This window comes from Prosopis cineraria, unplaced genomic scaffold (assembly GCF_029017545.1).
Source record: "Prosopis cineraria cultivar Desert tree isolate PC_DT_omini unplaced genomic scaffold, ASM2901754v1 PC6, whole genome shotgun sequence".
Classification (NCBI taxonomy): domain Eukaryota; kingdom Viridiplantae; phylum Streptophyta; class Magnoliopsida; order Fabales; family Fabaceae; genus Prosopis; species Prosopis cineraria.
Genome location: NW_026555337.1, coordinates 5,920,072 through 5,941,950, shown reverse-complemented (window position 1 = coordinate 5,941,950; position 21,879 = coordinate 5,920,072). Strand labels below are relative to the sequence as shown.

At 33.2% G+C, this 21,879-nt stretch overlaps 2 protein-coding genes across 3 annotated transcripts; both read right to left on the bottom strand.

Annotated features, from left to right (window-relative positions):
* Nucleotides 1-11,796: 11,796 nt before the first annotated feature.
* Nucleotides 11,797-13,271, bottom strand: LOC129312494 (ethylene-responsive transcription factor ERF053-like). Its single transcript, XM_054955136.1, has one exon. The coding sequence runs from the start codon at nt 12,993-12,995 to the stop codon at nt 12,159-12,161; it is 837 nt and encodes a 278-aa protein (XP_054811111.1). The 5' UTR covers nt 12,996-13,271; the 3' UTR covers nt 11,797-12,158.
* A 3,444-nt stretch (nt 13,272-16,715) lies between these two features.
* Nucleotides 16,716-19,732, bottom strand: LOC129312745 (uncharacterized). 2 transcript variants are annotated; one of them, XM_054955432.1, is made up of 6 exons: nt 19,446-19,732; nt 19,215-19,347; nt 18,764-18,867; nt 18,509-18,668; nt 18,255-18,389; nt 16,716-18,030 (listed from the first exon to the last, which is right to left on the bottom strand). In XM_054955432.1, exons 1-6 carry the CDS (start codon nt 19,484-19,486, stop codon nt 16,837-16,839), a joined length of 1,767 nt encoding a protein of 588 aa, XP_054811407.1. In that variant the 5' UTR covers nt 19,487-19,732; the 3' UTR covers nt 16,716-16,836. The 2 variants fall into 2 exon arrangements, with proteins under 2 accessions (XP_054811407.1, XP_054811406.1); XM_054955431.1 differs by having other exon boundaries at nt 18,497-18,668; nt 19,446-19,731.
* Nucleotides 19,733-21,879: the final 2,147 nt, after the last annotated feature.

Below are 21,879 nucleotides of genomic sequence, written 5' to 3'. Positions count from 1 at the left end.
TAATGATTTGTCTAAAATTTGGATTCACTAAATAGCCTAAATCTAATCATTCAATGAGTATATCAATTATATATATTGAATTATATTAATGTTTGAAAATTATCAAAATATATTTTTATAAAATTTTAAAATAATTTTCAAGATTGAAACACTCTTCACATTCACTATTCCCTTAAAAATATATTACAACATTCCAATTAAATCAAATTATTGTTATCGTGCCATGTGTGATACTGATTAAGTGATAAGATTTGTTCTAATCATTAAATCCAAATCTAATGTATATCGCAAAATCACTATAGTCCTATCGTAATTCACTGACAAATTTTATTATATATTTCATCCATTTTTAAATATAAGTAAAATTTTCACATGGCTTGTTGTTATTTTTTATAAGAAAAACAATAATTTTCAAAAAGTAATTATGACTTCTTTTCTTAATTACTCTTCACTAAATGATAACATCACTAAATTGGGGAAAAATAAAATGTTAATCACAAATATATCTTAATCCAAACTTTTTAATTTCTAACATAATTATTAGGATTAATTAATTTTTTAAATTGTATGAATTGAATAAAAATTTTCTTATATATAAAAGTGAACAAGAATAAGTTGATTGATTTAAATAATAAAATATTTTATTTTATAATTTATTATTTAAATTTTATGCTAGATACAATTAATTATCCTTTACATATACAAAATATAAACAATAAATGATAAGTCTCCAACATTTATAAAAAAAAATAAATCTCATACATATTACTTTGTGATGAGCCTCAAATCTACTAGTAGTTTTATTATGGGTCCCACGCCTAGTTTTCTTAATTTTTGCTATGAGTCTTCTGTGAACTTAACATGTAAGCGTTAAATTTTAGAAAAATAAAAAGAAAAAATGATGATTCTGTTCATCCAACAATAGATGAACAATACCATCATAATACACTTTACTTATAGATAGAATAGATAGATTTTTTAAGTTAAATGTTATTTTTAATCTCTAAACTATATACGAGAGATTGTAGATATATAAAATTTAACTATAAGTTAATCATGTCTCTCAATTTTAAAGATTTTATTTCTCATCACTTTGTTATTTTCTTAGAATTAGTTAATCCTTAGTGAACCTTATATTATATATTTTAATATTTTTTATTATAAAATATTTAAGTTGAAAGAAAAATGACCGCTCGAATAGAAGTTTAGGACAAAAATGATCTTTAATTTGATAAAAAATATTAAAAAACTAGTGGGATCGACTATTAACTAACGAAAGTTAAGCGTTTTTAATATCAAGGCAATAATGGAAGGAATCTTTAAAGTTGAAAAATATAATTAACCTATAATTGAGTTTAAAAATATTTATAATATTTTATATATAGTTTAAAAATAAAAACGACCTTGATTCCATATTTTTTGCCCTGTAGAAAGAATAGTGTTTCACTCTACATATAACAGTAATTTTAATAGAAATTACAAAAGGTAAGATTTCAGTGGAATCTACCAAAAGTACGATAGTCGAGCAAATGATACCAAGTCTGCGGCAAGGGTGCGGAGACCAAGTCATAAGCACGTTTAAATTAGGCAAGTTGTAAGGCATTTCTAGATATTGATGGGATTAGTTAATTAACTTATACTATAATATTATTTTATTTTAGTTAGCACTTTACTCAAGTCAATTAGAGCAATAGGAGATTATTTTACTTATTGTCGACAATCAATTAGTAACGATATGTCAAAAAATTACAATATAAATATCAAAACTATAATAACAACTTTGCATCTAAAAAAAATCTAAAATTAAATTGGAAATAGCTTCATAAACAAATCTATACGAAAATTTAATTTTAAGTCAGACAAAAAGATAAGAGGCCATTGAGTTGACTTAAGCCTCTTTTTTTTTTAACCCTTTGTTACTGCTAACAGTTGGCCTAAGCTTTAATTATAAATAAAGATTAACCCTTTTCAATTAATATTTTAAAAACCAAATCAAACAATAAATTAAAAAGGTCATTGGGTCACACTTCTTATAGTTTAACTTGTTAGACACTTAGATTGATGATCAAATTAATGACATAATAATTAAATAAAAATAATATTTATGTACATATATATAAATAAAATATTAAAAATAATGACAATATCATTCTTGTTTAAAAATTGGTTGGTCATAATGTATTAAATTTTAATTTTTCTCTTCTTTTATATGTATATCTTTTATTTATTTTATTTGTTAAGAAAATGAGTTTTTAATTTTCTCTACAATTTTATTGATATAATGTCAATAAACACATTATACACTCAAGTTTTTATTATAATAACCTTAGAGTGAGTTGACAGTAATATTTTTAAATTGAATAAAAAAATTATTACTAGACTAAGAGGAAAAAAGATATTTGAAATGATCCAACTATTTTATATTTTGAGTTTTTGCCAAGTTTTCAAAACTCGTCCAAGTCAAAGTGAACTAATTTGAATGAATTACTAGAATTAGTTAAATGGTTGAATCAGGCCCCTTTATTTATCAAGTAACAACTCAATCAATCTAACCATTTAGATTAGTCTAAAACTTAAAACATTGATATTTCTAATAAATAAAAAAAGGAAATTAAAAATATTGTTTTTGTTACAAAATACAAAATATATTTCACCGTTTATTATAAGATTTCCACCGACGACCTACCTTTTCTTTTCTTTTCTTTTCTTGACTAAAAGAGAGGCCATTTTATTAATCACCAAAACAAAATATTACCCACACTAATTCACCTGTAAAACTAAAAAAGAGAGAGAGAAAGCAGATAAATCTAACAATCAACCTAAAGAAACAACAATATAGAAAGAAAAGGCTAATACAACCTACCTACTTATCAAACAAATATTAACTTATACCAATGCGCCCCCACACCTGAACAAAAATAACTAGAACTTTGTCCATACCTTAAGCCTTCAAGATCCTTAACCAGAGCCAACATCAAAGAGAGTAGTGGCTGAGTAACCCATCTTTTCAGTACCACACCTCCCATAATCAAAGCTGCCAACTCATCTATAACATTATTGGCCTTTTGATTCACTAAGGACATTTTGCAATTACTAAAGGATCCCTACAGCACAAGACACTTTTAAAGTATATCAGCATAGCCCCATTCACATCCCTTATCCTCCAGCTTCTTCACTTTCTTGAATAATACTTGACAATCTATCTCAAAAAACAAGCTCTTTCCCATAAACTTACTCCTTAAATCTAAAACTTTCCAAAGGCCTTAACATTCAGCCATAAACGGTGCATCAGCATTCACAAAATAACCCAAGCCCCCAACAAAACCACCCACATCATCCCTCACAACAATACTTATAACAGCTTTACCACTTTTATAACAAAAAGCAGCATCAAAATTAATTTTCACAAACCAGCATTAAGAACGGCCTATATAATTGAACCACATAGAACTTGAGTTATCTTAAAGCTCATTTTCAAAACATTTTTTTCTTTAAAATCCCTTACTAATCTTATTGCCCTTGACAAACACCCCACCTCATTAATATCCGTACCTTCCATTACAATGCTACATTTAGTCTTCTAAATTTCCTAATAGATACAAGTAAAAAAAGCAATATCAAAATCTTTAAAATTTTATTTTCCACCTAACCATCCTTTCGACCATTTATCAAGCCTAGCCATTTCCAAATTTATCCACCTTTAAATCTAGTGGAGATCTATACCAACACAATCTAACCCAAAGATAAAAGAACAACATATGCTCCACAGATTCTACTGCGCTACACAAATTTCCCATTTTGGATCAGCTGCACAATTTCTCTTGTACAAAGCCTCTTTTGTAGCTAAAGCATTATTTGCTACCCTTCACATAAACTGATTCACCTTAAGAGGACACTTAATCTTCCACACACCGTTCTATAGCTTCTTTGAAGCTTAATAAGAGCTACTCTGCACATCATTATTCTATTGTTTCTCATATTCATAGCAGCCTTATAACCCAACTTCATAGTATAAACCCCATCCTTACTCCTCAACCATATAAACTCATCTTCCCCTTCAACAATAGGCAGTCTTATGCTCAAAATTGTCTCTTCATCTTCCTTTGTAAGCAAGCTATCCATGTTCCTAAAATCCTACCTTCTATGTAATCATGTCACTAACTTTGAGTTTCTTCATTTCATCATTCAAGGCATGCCTTCATAAAGAAAATCCATCAACAGTAGGTAACCATCTATCTTTAAACAAGCTCACCTTATCCTCCTTATTAACCTGCCAACAATAGGTCTCTTCCATATAAAATGTTAGACCATCCTCAAGAATACTTATGTCCTTTTTTTAACTGAAGTAAAATCACCCTTAGGAAAATATGAACCTTTCAAAATCCTATACCAAAGATCATTAGGATTTTACAACAAATGCCATGCTATTTTAGCTAAAAGTGCCAGATTAAATTTCTCAAAATCATGAAATCCCATTCCACCCTCCCTTTAAGCCTTACTCCTGTGCTTCTGGGATTTCTAATTAATTTTACCCTATTCTTCTTCTGCCCCTACCAAAACCTAAAAATTGTACTATCAAAGCTAGCACATACCTTCTTAAGGAACTTAAAGCATGACATGGGGTAAATAGGAATGGCATTTGCAACTACCTTCACTATAACTTCTCTTCCAGTAAAAGACAATAGCCTTTGCTTCTAACCCTATAGTTTCATAACCAGCTTATTCTTCACACATGCCAAAGCATCAACCTTAAACCTTCCCCATAATATAGGAACGCCTAAGTATTTCTCCGGATTCTCACAATCTTTTATGTGAAGAGATTCAAACACTTTACTTTTTACCTCATCTCCTACATTCTTAGAAAAGAAAATACATGATTTATCAAAATTGATAGCTTGCCCTAATGCCCTACAGTAAGCATCCATGATTGATTTTAACAATCTACAATTATTCCTTTTAGCATTAACAAAGAATAAAGCATCATCCACAAAGAAGCAATGTGAAAGCATAAGACACTTGCTTGCAAGCTTAATACCCTTCAATCTTCCCATATCCACATACCATTATATCATAGAGGAAGGAATGTCTACTACCAATATAAACAAATAAGGAAAAAATGGATCTCTTTGTCTTATTCCCCTTTCCATCTTCAATTTAGAAATCTTCTTTCCACCAACTACTAAATTCAAACTCACATATTGAACACAATCCATGCCCTATTGAAATCTATTCACTTTAACATCCATCCTTCTCATTACTTCCTCAATGAAAAACCACTCAAGCCTATCATAGGCTTTATTTATATTTGTTTTAACATCAATTTCAACCTTCTCACCCTTCTTTTTATTCTTCAAATAATGGAAAGCCTCATGAGCAATAATATTATTGTCATGAATCATTCTATTAGCTACAAAAGCCCATTAATTGCCTGAAATAATTCTCAATAATAAACCTTTCAATCTATTAGTTAAGATTTTGGCAATCACTTGGTAAGCAAAGTTATAAAGCCTAATAGGTCAAAATTGTCCCACACATTCAACATTTCTAATCTTTAAAATAAGCACGACATTAGTATTATTCAACTTCCTTAAACAAACACCATTATTAAAAAAGTCCATAACTATATTAATAACAACCTCATTCCAAGTCACTTGATAGAAAAGTCCAAAAAAGCCATCTGGACCTAGAGCCTTCAAGCCACCCAATTAGAAGACTGCATCTTTTACTTATGCAACCAAGACTTCACACATCAATAACTTATTATCCTCACTAGTCACCTGTTTCTTAACAAAATTTAAGACCTCTTTCATTTTTAGATTACCATTGGAAGAAAACAGTTTATTGTAAAAATTAGTGAAGGCCTCATTTATCTCCTTTTCTTCCTCCATCCACATTCCTCAATTATTTTTCAACTTTGTCATGTTATTCCTTAGCCTTCTTTGAACTGTACATGAATGAAAAAAAATCTTGTATTTCTATCTCTAATATTCAACCATTTGATCCAAGACCGCTGTCACCAAAATTTCTCCTCTCTATCTCAGGCTTCTTCAATCTTCATAATTAATTCCTCAGCCCTTATTTTTCCCTTAACAATCATTACACCTTTTCTACACTCTTCTAATTCTCCAGACAACTTTTCAACGATTCTTCTAGCATTAGGAAAAGCCTTTTTACTTAATTCATCATGAATCTCTTGTAATTATTCAACCTTTCAATCAATTCCTCAACTTTATTACTTTCTTGAATATCAATGACATTCTATCCATCCTTAACCACTTGTAAAAATTCCTCATATTCAGTCCAAACAACTTCAAATCTAAACATTTTATCAACTGGTGAGTAATTGTATTCATAATCCACCAACAACATATGGTGGTCTGAACTAAGAGGCTTAATATGCAGGACCACAGCCTTAGGAAAGGCTTCACAAAACTCCACATTAGCTGCAACTTTGTGTAACCTTTCCTTCATATGACCCTCCCCCACACGCCCATTACTCTAGGTGTACCTAGCCCCCTTAAACTCTAAATCCATTAGCCCACAATCATATGACATCAATTGAAAATTCAAGGCTCTCCTCAAATCCATCAGCCTCTTTCCTAATTTCTTAAAACTTGTAAGGATATTATTTAAATCTCCTATACTTAACCATGTACCACTAACACTATTAGGTATACTCTTTATCTTTCTCCACACTATCTCTTTCTCTTCATTAATAAAAGCACCATATATAAAGGTCATATAATTAGGAACCTTAATCACAGTCAAAGAAAGACTTACATCAATGATATTCTTGGATGCATGCCAAACATTTACATACACATCTTTCCTCCACCACAGAGCCAAACCCCCACTTTTATCTCTCGACTCCATATAAACATCAAAATCCATAAGGCACTTCTTGTGAATTTTCTTCAATTTCTCATTTAACATTCGGGTTTCTATTAGGAAGATTAGTGAGGGATTATTCTTCAAAAACTCTTCCCCAATTTATGAACTATTAAGGCTCTTCCCATACCCTAACAATTCTATAAAATAAGTATCATGGCAACTTAATGGCTGTTTGAGGCCAGTCACCACTACCTTTAGCACAATTACCTCTTCCACCCCCTTTACCATGAGCTTTAAATATAAAATTTTCATTATTATAAAGATTTTTCACATTCATCATATCTTCTTCATTAACACTCCCTTCCTTATTTCGGTTGTCTACTTTCCTCCTTCGTTTTTGACTTCCCTCTCACATCCTTGCCTTAACTTTTCTTAGATTATTGCTTTGACCCAAGCTCACATTCTCCAAACTTATCTTTCTTCATTTCAAACAACTTGAGCCCAACTCCTTGAAAGCCTCTCTCTTAATTCCCAACACCTTTACTTTCTCAATAACCTTATTAATCACTTTCTGCATATAAGGCATAATGGCCCACTCATTCTCCTTAATATCAAATGCAAGGTGCTCATTTGATTTACCAACACAGTTTTAATCTAGGCCATTAATATTAGCCCTTATCTCTACTTCCTTACACATATTATCCTTCCATCTATTGGGCCCTTTTGACAGAGGCCCAACCTTTAAATTCCTAACACAGTCAACATCTTTTTTGGGTTAGTTTTTTTTTATTCTTCAAACCTCTAGCTTGACTATTCATTCTTGACTGACTTTTTCTAGACTTCTCTCCCCTCATTTGAATCACAAACAAATTGTTAGATATTGCATCAGATTCACAGGTCTTCTTTCTAACACTATCATCTTCCCCTTTCTTGATCTCTTTCTCTCCATGTCTTTTAGTTTGAAAAGTCTCAAACTACCCTTCCTTTACCAATCTTATCACCTCCTCCTAAGTTCTGACATGGTTAGCCAATAGCTATGTTCCATACCTTGGTTTATTAAGACTTACCATAAATATCAACCACAGTGAACCATAAGATCTTAGTTTATGACCAATATGACCACATTGAAAAAAAAATTCTATAATGTTTCATAAGGTATAGAGCACCATTTACAATCCACATTTCATTTTGAAATCCAAAATCCATTAGCTAGTGGTTCCTTCAAATCCAATAGCATATAAACACACAAGTAAGTTCTCAATAACCTTCTACCATGCCTCGAATCTCCTACCATTACAACTTCTCCCACATGATTTCTAATCTTAATCACGCTCTCAACATACATTGCCTCCAATAGAATATTGTGTAGCTGGATCCAAATTGGACTTCTCCTAAAATATACTTCATTAAATACATAAAATTTCTTGTGCTCTTGTATGTTTAATAATTGTCCATTAATCGACCAAGGCATTCCTTTAAGAATTTTTTTGGCACTCGTCTTCATTTGAGAAGGTGAATACAAAAGCATTGCAAGCCACATCTATAATCTCAAATCTATCTTTTAGATTCCAAGCCTTTTGTAGAATTGTCTTAAATGTAAGACGATTCACTTCCTTCTCAACAGTTAGTTTCCCAATTAATGTCTTTCTACAATCCTCATCCTTCCACATGAAATCATCAATTACTTTACCTAAATGACTACTTTCGCCTGATTCCATCTCATATTGCCTTACACTTATCTCCATCGTCATCCTCCACACCTCCGATCAATCCTCACTAGAGTTGGGAAACAAGCAAGCCCAGCCCTTAAAGGTTCAGGCCTTGAAGGTTAGTTTCCTAAAATTCTTTTAAATCTTGAGGCCTAGCCCTTATGTAAAGGGCTCAGGGCCGGACCTATAAGTTCAATTATAAAAAAATAAAAAAACTAATATTATAATTTGATTAGAATATGTTAAAATTAAACATAAAATAAACCAAGGTAATTACTCTAGTTAACTAAAAAAAATAATTACTTTGATTAAACTTGATAAGAATCAGAGCACCCATATAAGATAATTAAAGATTAAAATATTAGCCGCCTAACACCTACGGCATGATAACAACTGTGAGTGGAAAGAAGATCATGAAAGGTGTAAGGGAGAGTAGATGCAATATACGTGAGGGTGACAGGGCAAGGAAAATGTGGGAGGGAGAGCTAAGTGATTATGAGTAAGGCAGAGATTAAAAAGGAGGTAAGGATAACCGACGGCTAACAAGAGAGCAGAGATGCTGAGTGAGTCAGAGATAAACAACAACTGACGGGAAAGCAGATAAGTGGCTGTGAAATCTTCAATCTTCAAGCTAAGAGAGTGAGTGTTTGGATCAAACAAAGAAGGTTGAAAGAGTAAAAGTCAAGAGATAAAAAATTAGTGAGGTTTAAGCCTTATGTTTTTTCTCTATATACCGTTTTTACATATATTGCAAAAAAAAAAAAAGATAACAAGGCTTAAAGGGTCATCCAAGTTCAAGTTTATTTTTTTAAGGCTTATCAGGGTTGAGCCTAAAAGCCCAATTACTTTAAAACCCATTATTTTTCAAGCCTGAATCCTTATTTAAATGGGCCTATAGGCCCGACCCTTTAGGAATGGCCTTTATTTTCAACTCTAACCCTTACACACTTGAAACCTCACAATTCTCACGCACTTAATACGTAGAGAGTTATAGAGCTCTCACCGAGGAGAGAGTCTTTTTGTTCTTTTTGATAGCCTACCTTTTCATGACCAACTCATTTATGAAATCTAAATAAAGTTCTATCATTTTCCTCTCCTTTTCCACTTATGCAACATCAATTCGGCAATTTCAATAATTTTATTTGAAGCTCTTATATTTTTTAAAGGCTAAAATAGGAAATGGTTATATGTCGTGAAATTTTAAGTTCTTTAAACGAATATAAGTTCTTTTTATGAAAATAATTGAACTAAAATAGACTTTGCTTTTTTTTTTTGGCAGCTTGAAGTAACTATTTATTTAAACTAGTCAATGGCATGATGTAGATGGTGGATTTATTAACCTTGACCAAGAAAAAATAATAATTAAAAGGGTGTGAATTAATTAACTCTTACATTGCTTCGAATGGATCAAAGTTTGGAGGAATCGTAACATGCATACAAACTTCAAAGTCAATGGATGGAACAAGACATTCTAATTCTAATTTTTTTTTTAAAAAAATGAGGTATTCTATTTAAAACAGAAAAAAGCATTTTTTTTTAGTAATGATTTGCGTGTTAGGAAGACCACGTGAATTATTTGTTTACGAAATTTTCGCCCCTTGAAAATAATTCTTCTTTAGCGTAAATTGAAAATTGATAAATACAAATACAAGTGCTTTTTTTTCAAAAAAGTAAGCATGTATTCAAACTGTGATGTGCAAAACCAAGCCTAACAAAATTAACCCCATCGGACAAATCCAGCGGAACTGAAGTGAACTATTTCTCTTTGATTTGATTCTTAAACCCTCTATGGTTCTCTTCTTAACCTTTTATCTCCCCAATGACATGGGCTGCCGACAAAGCCCAACAGTGTCTCCCGTCAAAAGTACATACGTACAACTGCCATGAACTTTTCTAAGGAAAAAGAGATTGAAGAGGTTTTGGCCCAAAACAACTTTTCCAAGGAAAGCCCACTTTCGCTTAGATGTTGTTCGGCTACTTTTTAAAATTTTAAAAGTTGCAAATTAAGTCTAACGAAATGAATTAATTTCTCACAATATGAATTAAATTTTAAATTTTGACTTAAAAAAGATGCTGATATTTAATTTTTTATTATGTTTTAAACAAGATTACCTATCTTTAAATAATGGATATCTGTAAATAATAAAAAAAATTCAAAAAATATTTGAGTATTATCAAATTTTAATATTTTGTACGATGTTCATATAATCATTAGTAATAGTAATAGTAATTTTTCATGAGTTATGAAAAACACATATAATTAAATATTTAGTGTTATAGTTTTTTAAAATCTAGAATGAATTATGAATAATACAACTCATCTCATTTTTATATTATATTGACTTACGGTAAATGTTTCGAATTTGAGTATTTTGAGAGGCAACTTTCTGTTAACGAAACCAAAACCAAATCACTCACTCCGTTTTTATAAGTCAATCTTTAGCCAATTCATATGAATTAAAAAGGTTCCTTAAATTTAGTTTAAGGGAAGATGATAATGAAGGATCCCCTAAAGGCATCAATCTTAATTAAGGATCATAAAATATTAAAATCTCAATAATCCTTAATTGAAATAAAACACATATCTAACTTATAAAATTTTCCTTCACAAAAATACTAAAAGATAACAAATTATGTTTGTGTTTTTTGTTATCTTTGGATGCAAAAAATCTAGGCAAAAACTTAGTGAAGTGGATCATTATTTAGGTCATTATCTTCTCCCCTCTTTGATAATAGGTCATTATATGTATTACTTTTTTTTACATCTTCTCCCCTCTCATGTGCGATAAATCTATATGAGAGTAAATTTTTTGTGCCCAAAAAGAAGAACAAAGAATACAAACATAAGTTGTTATCTTTTAGTGTTTAGTGAAAAACAATTTTATGAAGTTAAATATGTTTGTTATCTCAATTAAAGACCACGATTTTTAATTAAAATTTTAATATTTTATAGTTTTTAATTGAAATTAATATCCTTAGGTCCTAAATTATTTTTTTTTCCCCTTTGTTTAATGTTCCATGATCTAATTTTTACTTATTTATCTCAACTCTTCTTCGCACCCCAATTACTCAACAATATACATATTATTAAGAGTTCTAATGAAAGACAATGATAACTGTTTTATGGATTTTATAAAATTTCTTTTAAACAGAAGCATGAAAAGTTTTTAAAAGATCACTGTCAGGTGAGAATAAATAGAGAGAGTACTCGTTGCTCCTTGAAACAGGAAGCACGAAGTTATAGTTCGAGTAAGGTAGTACTTAATTGCTCGTACACGACAATGAGTCAATGGAACTGAAAAATGAATAGAGAAGGGAACCACAAAAACGTCTCCTTCTGCCATGCCCATGCTCTTAACTACAAACTAGTGAACTGCCCACCTGAAATCTTCATAAGCCTCAAGGGGCCTGATCTCGCCTGTGTCCTGAAAGGCCCGGAAACAAAATCATGCAGTCCTATCACTGCAGAAGCTTCTGGTGTGTCAGCTGTATCTAGCTTACACAAGATGCAGAGTTTTGAAGTTCCAAAAGGTTTCATTTTTTAAAGGGAAACATCCATCTTCACAGGACGAAGCGGAACAACAATCTGGTCCTGTCTTGTCTTCTTGTCTCCGAGCACTATTCATTAACATCATGAAATTCTTGCTGGCTTGGATTTCCAAAAGGAAACTGTGACTGAAACAGAAGGTTGTTGGTGGGGTCTAAATCATCCCACACAGGGCTCTCAGGTCCCCAACCTTGTGGAATCGCATTGTACCAAGCTTCCATGTCTCCCAAAACCAATTTCTGCTCCTCTGAAACCCCTTTCTCTGCTGCATTATCTCTAGCAACTTCTTGCTTCTCTCCTGCTGGTTCAGGCTGCTTTGAGGAGGAGGAGGAAGAAGCAGCAGTTGAATATGGAACTTTATTGAGAAAGAGCTCGGGGAAATTGAGCCGAGCATTCTGTCCTCGGAGCTTAAAGGCCTGGCGATCATAAGCCAGAGCAGCATCTTCTGCAGTATCAAATGTGCCTAACCAGAGGCGATTTCTACTGTTAGGAAGACGAATCTCAGCCACCCATTTGCCCCAATGGCGTTGCCTGACTCCCCTGTAGAGCTTAGTCGTATGTAATGGTGGAAGCTGCTGCTGCTGCTGCTGATGATGATGATGATGCTGATCACGTTCTGACTCTGATGCTAAAAATGGTGGGCATGCGAAAGATTTCATAAGTTGATTATTCGTGGTTGCAGATTGGTACGGAGATTCATCAAGGGCGAAGGGAAACGTGATTCCTGAAGAAGATGAAGGAGGGCAAGGCACATTGAGAGAAGCAGAGGGCTGATGCAGGATCTGACTCTCCGGCCGATTTGAGATGGAAGCTTCATCAAAAACTGGCTTCCATGGTTGTCCCTCGAGCCTCGAGTCTGGACTTTCTCCGATTGGAGTACCATCAAAATCATTAGTGAATCTATCCATCCGATAAACAGAGACCTTTTAGGTGCTGTAAGCAGAGAAAGGAGATGGATGGAGAAGCTGATCAAAACGAACCAAGTCCAAGACTCGGAGGACCCAGCTTCAATGTAGTCAAAGAATATAGCAGGGAAAATAAAAGAAACCAAAATCGAATTTTGAAATATGGGTTCTGAAGATTTGGAGAGCCAATTCAATCAAATCAAGTACTCAGAGCAGAACCCGAAAGTAGGGAATGGAGAGATTTCTTGTTAGAGGCATCGAGGGAACAGGGGAGAGACTTATATAAACGCCGCATGAAAAGAAGCAAATAGGAACAAGTATCTGTAGTAATAATAGGCCAAGACGCTAAGTTGTGATCACGACATTTCAGACAGTCACTCTAAAATTTCACAAAATTTCTCCCTAGTTTTTTTAAATATTATTAAAAAAATATGATGCGCATACCTGAGATGATTTCCGTAACTTGGCTCCCAGTATTAAGTCATTAAAAAAATGAGAATCGTCTAGATACGGTGGTACTATGTTTTATGAGCCTGCACGTCGTTCTGAAAAAACGATATAAAATTATTTATTATATTCAAGTGTTCTTAAGTTGGATGAATAAACCTATGTACTTTGTGATGGCGTGCTCTGGCTCCCAAATGCATGCAATAACTGTGCAGTAATACCATTTTTTTTATTAAATTCTCTTTCACCCCCACTACAAGCAGCTAGAACGAAATATTAAGAAAAGGATCTCATAGTTTCTTTCTTCTTCTTCTTTTTTCACAAGATCTCCAAGTTTCAGAAGTAGCTTAATTAACAGTGACATCGACCAGGGGCTAAAAAGTTCATATACATGGCATCCTAATTAATCACTGGTTTGCCTTACATGAAGCATATTTACATACTAGAAGCTACTTATAAGATTGTTTGTCTGCAAGTAAATGAAAATTCTGAATAATTTGACAAAAGAAAATGGGTTAAGATACATTGTGCGTGTGTGTATGTGTTAGAAAACTTATATATTTTAAGGATAAAACTAAAGAAGTCGCTGGTCAAAAAAACAAAAAACTTAAGAAGTCACATTCTTTCACTTCCGAAGATTCACTTTCGGCAAATACAAGAAAGTGTGCGATGCTGCTCGTTAAGTCGGTGAGTCGGTGGACTATTTTCAACTATCTCGGCAGTACAAATATCCCATCATAACTATCACGTGCTATTTAATCACATTGGCCTGTTGGCCAAAAAAAATAAAAAATCACATTGGCCTCCTAATTAATTATTCATTGTCCTGTTTTAATGATTATCTTATATCTAAGTAATACAATTTATTTGTTTTAGGAATATTATTCACATTATTTTTTTTTTTGGAATTTATCGAATTCGCAAACCATGAGTTTTGGTTCAACACTTCAATAGATCCGTAGGCTTTCCTTCGAGTTGTATTTGAAGTCCCTTTAATTTTATATTTCTTTTTTCTCTATCTTTATACCTCCAATTATTTGAATTCCTATTAATAATATTTCCTCTAATCCGACATGCATATGTAATAAGTTTTTGGACATATCAGAATCAGACAGAAATTGTCGGTGCCCACAATTAGTATATGCATAGCGTCATTTTATCAAAATATGGGAAAATAATTTTTTTAATCTTTCAACTCTTAACTCATTTGTAATGCAATCTCTCAATTATAATTTTTTATAACTCAATTCTTTAATTATGATTTATCGCGATTCAATCACTTAACTTTTGATTCATTTATACCTTATCCTTTTTTCAATTGTTTTTAGATTATCTTCATCAAATAAGAAGGATGAAATAAATTAAATGCTCATATTTTGCTCTAAAATACCATCATCTTGTTCTTTAATGGGAGATCTAAGAAACATAAAAAAAAAAGAGAACTAATAAGAGTTAAAAGACTAAATTATAAATGAATTAAAATTTGAAGGATCGAGTTATAAAAGAGTCAAAAGTTAAGAGAATGAGTCATAGCAAGTCATAATTAAAGAATTGAATTATAAAAAGGTTAAAAATTAAAAGATTAAAAGATTAATTTTTTCTTAAAATATTTTAAAGTGCATAATAATAATTTGGCACATTCTATTGTACACCCCATGCAATGGTGCCATTATTTACTCTTGAAGTGATTTGCAACTATCTTTTAGAGTATTGTGACAAGAAAAAGGATCATCACACTCTCATCAGCTAAATATTAACATATTATTAGTACACTGTGAGAAGATTATCAATGCGGCTATCCTGTCGAAAAAATGCATTTCAATACGAACTTTTTCAGTCAATTTTGTTATAGCATTCTCTTTAACAGGCAAGTGAAACTGCTTGCTGGCAGGGTCGAATTCGAGAGCTATACCTTAAAGGATGAGCGTACCATGACTAAGCCAAAAGGTTTGGTCAATTTGTAGCATTTTGACAAAGTGGATATGTAAATGAGAATCTATGTACAAGATTCCCAAACAATTTAACACCACACCTAATCACCCATGCCATTGAAAAAATATAATTTTAGCTCCTTGTGCTTTGCTCGAACTTTACTATAAATTTTTGCATTTTTTAATGTTTTAGATTCTTATATTTTTATTTTTTTAATATTCTAGATCTCTATAATATCGCTCATAGAGGGATATAGAACACTAAAAAAAAGTATAGGGACCTAGAACACGTAAAAAAAAGTGTACGGACCTATAATAAAATTTGAGCAAAGTGTAAAGATTCAAATATATATTTTCCCATACTATTATGATATTATCTTATATATTGCGTAAAGATGTAAAGTGTATGTTTGATCCCTTAGTTTCATTTTTAGTACTTTAATTTCATTACTCCTTCATTCCAAAATTGTTCTTTTAGTTTTTTTTTTCTTGTTCCAAAACTGTTAATGTTTTAACATTTCAATATTGGATTTACTCCTTCACAAAATATTGATTAATTTCTTTTTTTCCAACTATACCTAATTTATTCAACTATCTATAGTTATATTTCATTATCTCTTCTTCTTACTTTTGAATGGGGATTACATGAGGGTATTTTAGTCCGCGTGGAGTAATATTTTACATTAATCAATGATTTATTAATCCATATGTAAAACCTTAAACAACGATAGATTTGGGATGGAGAGAATGTTAGGTGTTGCTTATCAACAAGTCAATTGCATGTTGCTTCAGTTGTCCAGGCAGGCATTCCATTCTAATCTGACTTCAAATTATAATTTGTTTAAGTCTTAGACTTATAATTTCTTTTTTGGTGAACAAACTTATGATTCTTTAATAAATTAATATTAATTATCGACACTAAGCATGTAACACATGAGTTAAAAATTATAATATTTTTTGGAAAAAATAATCTTTTAGTTCTTCAATTTTTAACTCATTTATAATTCAGTCCCTCAATTATAACTCGTTATAACTTAATTCCTTAACTTTTAATTCATCTATAACTTAATTCTTTAACTTTTATTTATGCTCTTTTTTATATTAATTTAAATTTCACATTAAAGAGCAAGAGAAGGATATTTTAAAGCAAGATATAAACATTTCTTTTATCCCTCTTATTTGATAAGGATAATCTCTTAAAAAAAACTTAAAAAATAAAGAATAAGTTATAAATAAGTCAAATGTTAAAAAATTAAGTCGCAATAAATCATAGTTGAAAATTGAGTTATAAGTGAATAAAAAATTTTTTCTGTTTTTTTTTTCCTTCTTATATTTAAGATATGACTTGTGAGGAGCATATTAAATAGCCAAAACGGCAAAACCCAACAAGGGAAATCAACACAATAATGCACAAATAAAACCATTTGAATGGGAAAATACAGAAAACTGGATATCGTACGCGTGCCCTATTCTGCTGATGTTGTTTCTAAAATATCCGAGGTGGTCACTTTGTTCTGGAGATGTTCTTTCTTGAGAGAGTTGAACTTGGCAGCTATATTGTCATAGTCTGGCAACTTGGGATGAACATGGTTGGGATATTCAGACGGACATGAATAAGTCCTCACCATCATGTCCCTGTGAGCTTTCTGGCGTTCTGGGGGCATCGTCGCAGCTCTTGCAAACGCTTCTGGTGTTCCATTCTTCTGCTTTTCTGTTTGATTGCAATCTGGGTACGTGAATACATTATACACTACTCTCTGAGGGACGGAAACCAATTTCATTCCCTTGTTTGATTCTTCATTCGAAACTGGTTTTTCTTCACTTTGTACAGGTCTTGTGACTCTGTCTGGATTCACTTGTAACGCTTCCAAACAGTCTCCATCATCATCATGAGCTGAGCAATAGCAGGGGTGGTCCAAGCTGCAGGCATTTCGTTTCATTTCTGAGGAATTATGCTGCTTCAGTATCTTGTGAGCGCAATCTGCTCGTCGAAATGCTTCTGTGAAATGCTTTTGGGGCTTTAAGCGGTAACCTGAGCAAGTCCTGTGAGAAGAGGTATTTCTTGATGGTTTATGATAATATATCAAGCAGCCAATATCCATTATGCATTGGTTTTCAAGTGATGCTGATCTTCTTCTTGATCTTTTCTCATGTACCTTCTTGCTCTTTCTGGAGCTCCTCCTGCTTGACTTGTCGCTTTCTGATCCCAGTTTACCTAAATCACTTTGATGATCAAAACGCAATCGACTTTTTTCTCTGAACTTGAATAGGCCTTGGTCATGAAAGGATCCATCTTCTGACACACAAAACTGAGATTCCTCTATGATCTTATCATATTCTACCAATTCTCTTACGCCTTTTAAACGAGGAAGTAGCTTGGCGAAGTTTCGCATTTTCTCCATCTTTTGTAAAGGAAAGCTCTGAATATAAGGGAGATATTTCTGAACAGTAGAAATTATTGCAGAAGCATCAGCTACGTTAGATTCTCGCAGAAAACAAGAACTAGTTGGCTTGAACAAGAACTTCTTGATAGGCGAATCAACACAAGTGATTTCTTTCTGGATCTCTTCAACCTCTGAAAAATGTATCTCGGGTCCTGCAATTTTAGCATCTATTGGGCAACCGTCTTCCTCAACTTGATATTCTTTGGTTTCCTTCTTCTGTGCAAAAGAGTTGACTATAAATCTAGCACCACTAAACAAGATAAACATATATAAAGATTAAATGTGAGGATGGATCTAGAGGAGTGAGCCGCCTTCTCTGTTTCATGTGTGTATTTACCTCTTCAACCTTTAATATGTAATCCCCCCCCCCCAACCCCTAAATAATATAAAGAATCATTTTCTTCTTCACAACACATATACAGTGGCTAACAGAAAATTACCTGCATTTGTTGCCAATCAGGGTAGTACTCAAGAGCCAAAAGCTCTGGGTGGAGGCAGTGGTCTCTAGCTATTTCATCAACTACTCTGTACTTGAGATCATCCGGCACAGACTTCAAAGAGAGGCTCTCTATTAACTGTGATTTTGAAACATCATTCACTATATAAATACACATTAATTGACCAATAAAGGCATCAAACTTCAGGGGAATTTTTCATTTTTTTTTTTTATCAATTGGGAAACCTGATTGTTTACAAGATTCCCAGGAAGTAGCTCCACAGCAGCAGTTGCAAACCTCTGGCCATAACGCTGTCCAAAGAGCTTCCTGATGACAAAAAGCTCAGGAACATCCCCAATCCTTGCGGATGCAAATATCAGGCTCGAAGCTGCTTCATTGATGTCGTTTGGACAGTCCCTGTTTTTGGCAAGTTAAAGAAGTTAAAATCATTGTCTTGAAAGAGAATCGAAGGAACCAGTTTGATCAATGTTTAACTGTGTAGCAAGTCGTACTTGTGCCTTCGGATGTAGGAGAGTTGGCTCAGGATAAATTCACAGAAGTGATCCAACAATTCATAAGCTGCTGCTAAAGTTTCATCTTTGATTAGCTGCTCCACCTGAAATCCATAATATTTTGCAAAGATTCATTGAATAAATAAGAAGAAGATCAAATTGCATGAAATCCGGAAACTACGCAACTTGGTTCAGTCAAAACCCACCTTCCAATCCAACATGAACTAAGCCATTATTGTTCTTGATAGAAAGATTTCCTTCTCTTATTTAAACAGAGGATATGACATGAGGGACTAGAGAGATAACGAACAAGCAACGATATAGCGTCGCCGACGCATGTAACACTTGCCGCGAAGCTTTAAACTTGACATTGAAGTTTCAATTTTTTCTGTATAATTTTATCTATGTTCATTAAATTCATTCGTGTCCGATGCATGTGTCATTAACATACCCGATTGACAGCAAAATCATGATGGTCACACTTTATAAGCTCAGCCACATCTTCCCGTGACTGCCTCCCTATTGCCTGCCTCTTGTTCTTGAGTAGCTTGAGCCTGCACCGAGCTCTTTTGATCACCTTTTTGCTGAAACGCAGTTAATCAATCATATACAAGTTATCAGAAGAGGCAGAAGATGAAGAATAATAAATCCGTCAAGTTTTCAACTTTTGTGATCAAGTTACCATTTTGATGCCTTGGACCACCCGAACAAGATGTGCAACATGCCTAAAATGAGACAGAGATCTGCGAGTTCATTGGGTACGACGTAAAACAATCGAGAATTATATTAAGCAATAGAGTTGGAGCTGGTTTAGTTTTGCAGAGAGGGAAATAAAAGAAAAAGGAAAGCTGAGAAGGCTAGGGATGAGGAAGAAGGAAGAATAACTGAAGCGACAAGACGGTTGAGTGGAGGGCTGTGGAGGAGAGTGGGGCTGAAAGAGGGTCCCTATGAAGAAGGAGACAGTTGTGGTCTCGTTGAAAAACTTCCCCACTTCACCAGTTCCTTTGTGCACTTGTCGTCTTCCTATTAAACCTACTTTGAGATTGCAAGAACAATGTGGTTCGGATAAGATTATTCTCCCAGAAAAGAATTTCATGTGAGATTAAGTTACTACAATTTTATGTTTTGATTCTGTTATTTTTGGTAATAAAGGGTTATGTTTTTTTCCTAATAAAAATATAAACATCATGAAAAAAAAATCCCAATTTGATGTCTCATTCTTAGTATAGATCTGGTAAGATTATCAAATTAACGAGCCTTTTTTATTTTCAATTTTGCAGAGACTTTTTGGGAAATCAATGAAAACCGAAAAGGTCTAAAAGGGATCGGAGGCAAGGCTAGACGAGGAAGCTGATTTAATGGCCAATAGATTAATTAAAGTAATTGATTATATTTTGTGGTAATTAAGGCGCTCGAAGATAATGATGACCACTGTGAATCCACTACGTGGTTAATTGTTCAATGGACTGATGATAATTATTGAATTGGTGAATTGTTTAGCCAATAAGTTCAGCACAAAGAACCACTCATTTATTAAAGTAATTAAACCAACTTAAATTAAATCTCTTCCATGGAGCTCTAAAATATTAAAACATAAATTATAACGAAGCTTACTTATCGATATATCTTAAATAGTATTCATATTCATATTAATTAGGGGGAAAAGTAGCTTACTCTTAAAATTTCGGTTGGTTAGTTGAACTAAGAAAAAGAAACAGATCAACAAGCAGGCTTTAGCGAAGATTAGGCCCACGAGAGATCTGAGTCATTTGCACAGATCCTTAAACAGCAAGCGCTGACAAACCAGCTATGCTTTGCAAAGTTCTCTTTTTGGCCAGAGACGACACTGACATGATGGAAGCGTGACTCTATCTCTGTTCACTCTCTTTCGTCGTGTAGCCTTAAAATACTAGAGAAAGAAAACGAGAGGCTTCAGTGGTGTTGGTATTTTTCGTCAAAGAAACTGGTAATCAAACCCCCACTTCGTCCACCTCTCATGTCACGTTCTCATACCTTCCTCTCTGTTATAAACATGTAATTCTGGGTTGGCCACCCAACTCATGTTCCGGTTCCAGTTTAGCTAAGTGGGGTCCTTAACCGTGGACATACTAGAATACTCGAGCGTGATTTCGAAAGCTAGCACGAACCCAGGTCATTCACTCACTCTCAAACTCCCTTTTTTAATCGTGTCATTCTCGATTAACACGTGAGAAAGTACACTTATTAGTTCACAATAACCCGACAATCACCGACTTTTTTAATCCCACGAAGCATCATATGATGCATCGATGCTGTTCTTCTCTGAATTAAATGCACTCTAGGTGGTGGTTGTTATGCTTGTGAGAATGTTGTGTTGGGTAGTTTTGTTTTGCGGGCTATGCTTGATGACTTAATAAAACTAATGGATTGGATGAGGAACAAGGTTTGTCAGAGCAGAATATTTTTAAGGTTGCAGAGTTATTTATTCAGATGGATCCTTGCATAGCAAGGCTTCCCTGTAATTGCCCTCATAAATAAGTGGGACAGAAAACTGAGCTAGTTTAGAAGAATATTGTGTCGCGTAATTAGTCATCCTAGAGTTCACTGGTATTGCCGAGTAAATATACTTGCATGTCTTTAAATTCCCGATAGAGATGTCACATATTTAATTTTGTGAACTGAATCTCTTTCAATGATTTTGCTTCCTGTATCTGTGCTTTGAAGCTTTGAACAGTGACTTGGTGGGTGGATGGTCTTAATAAAAGATTTTGTCTTTGTTTTCATGGGGAACCATGTTTTTCAAAACATACACATTGAGGGAAAATTTTTGCCTTTTTGCCAGTGGAAGAACATCAACTTTATAATTCCTCATCAAGGACTCAAAAAACTGTGTTCAAGTTCCAGTAATTGAATTGTGAAACTTATCGAGTTATTGTATTGCTTGTTAATTATGCAGTCAATAAACTCATGGGAGCACAATTTCTGACTTTGGTTTTTCTCAGGCTTTCATTTAAATTCTTCTCGACCAAACACTAGAACTAGCACCTAGTGATTATATGAGTTCTTGATTGTTAGCACCTAGTGATTATATGAGTTCTTGATTGCATTTGTTGCTAGGGTTTGCATTTCACGAGTCC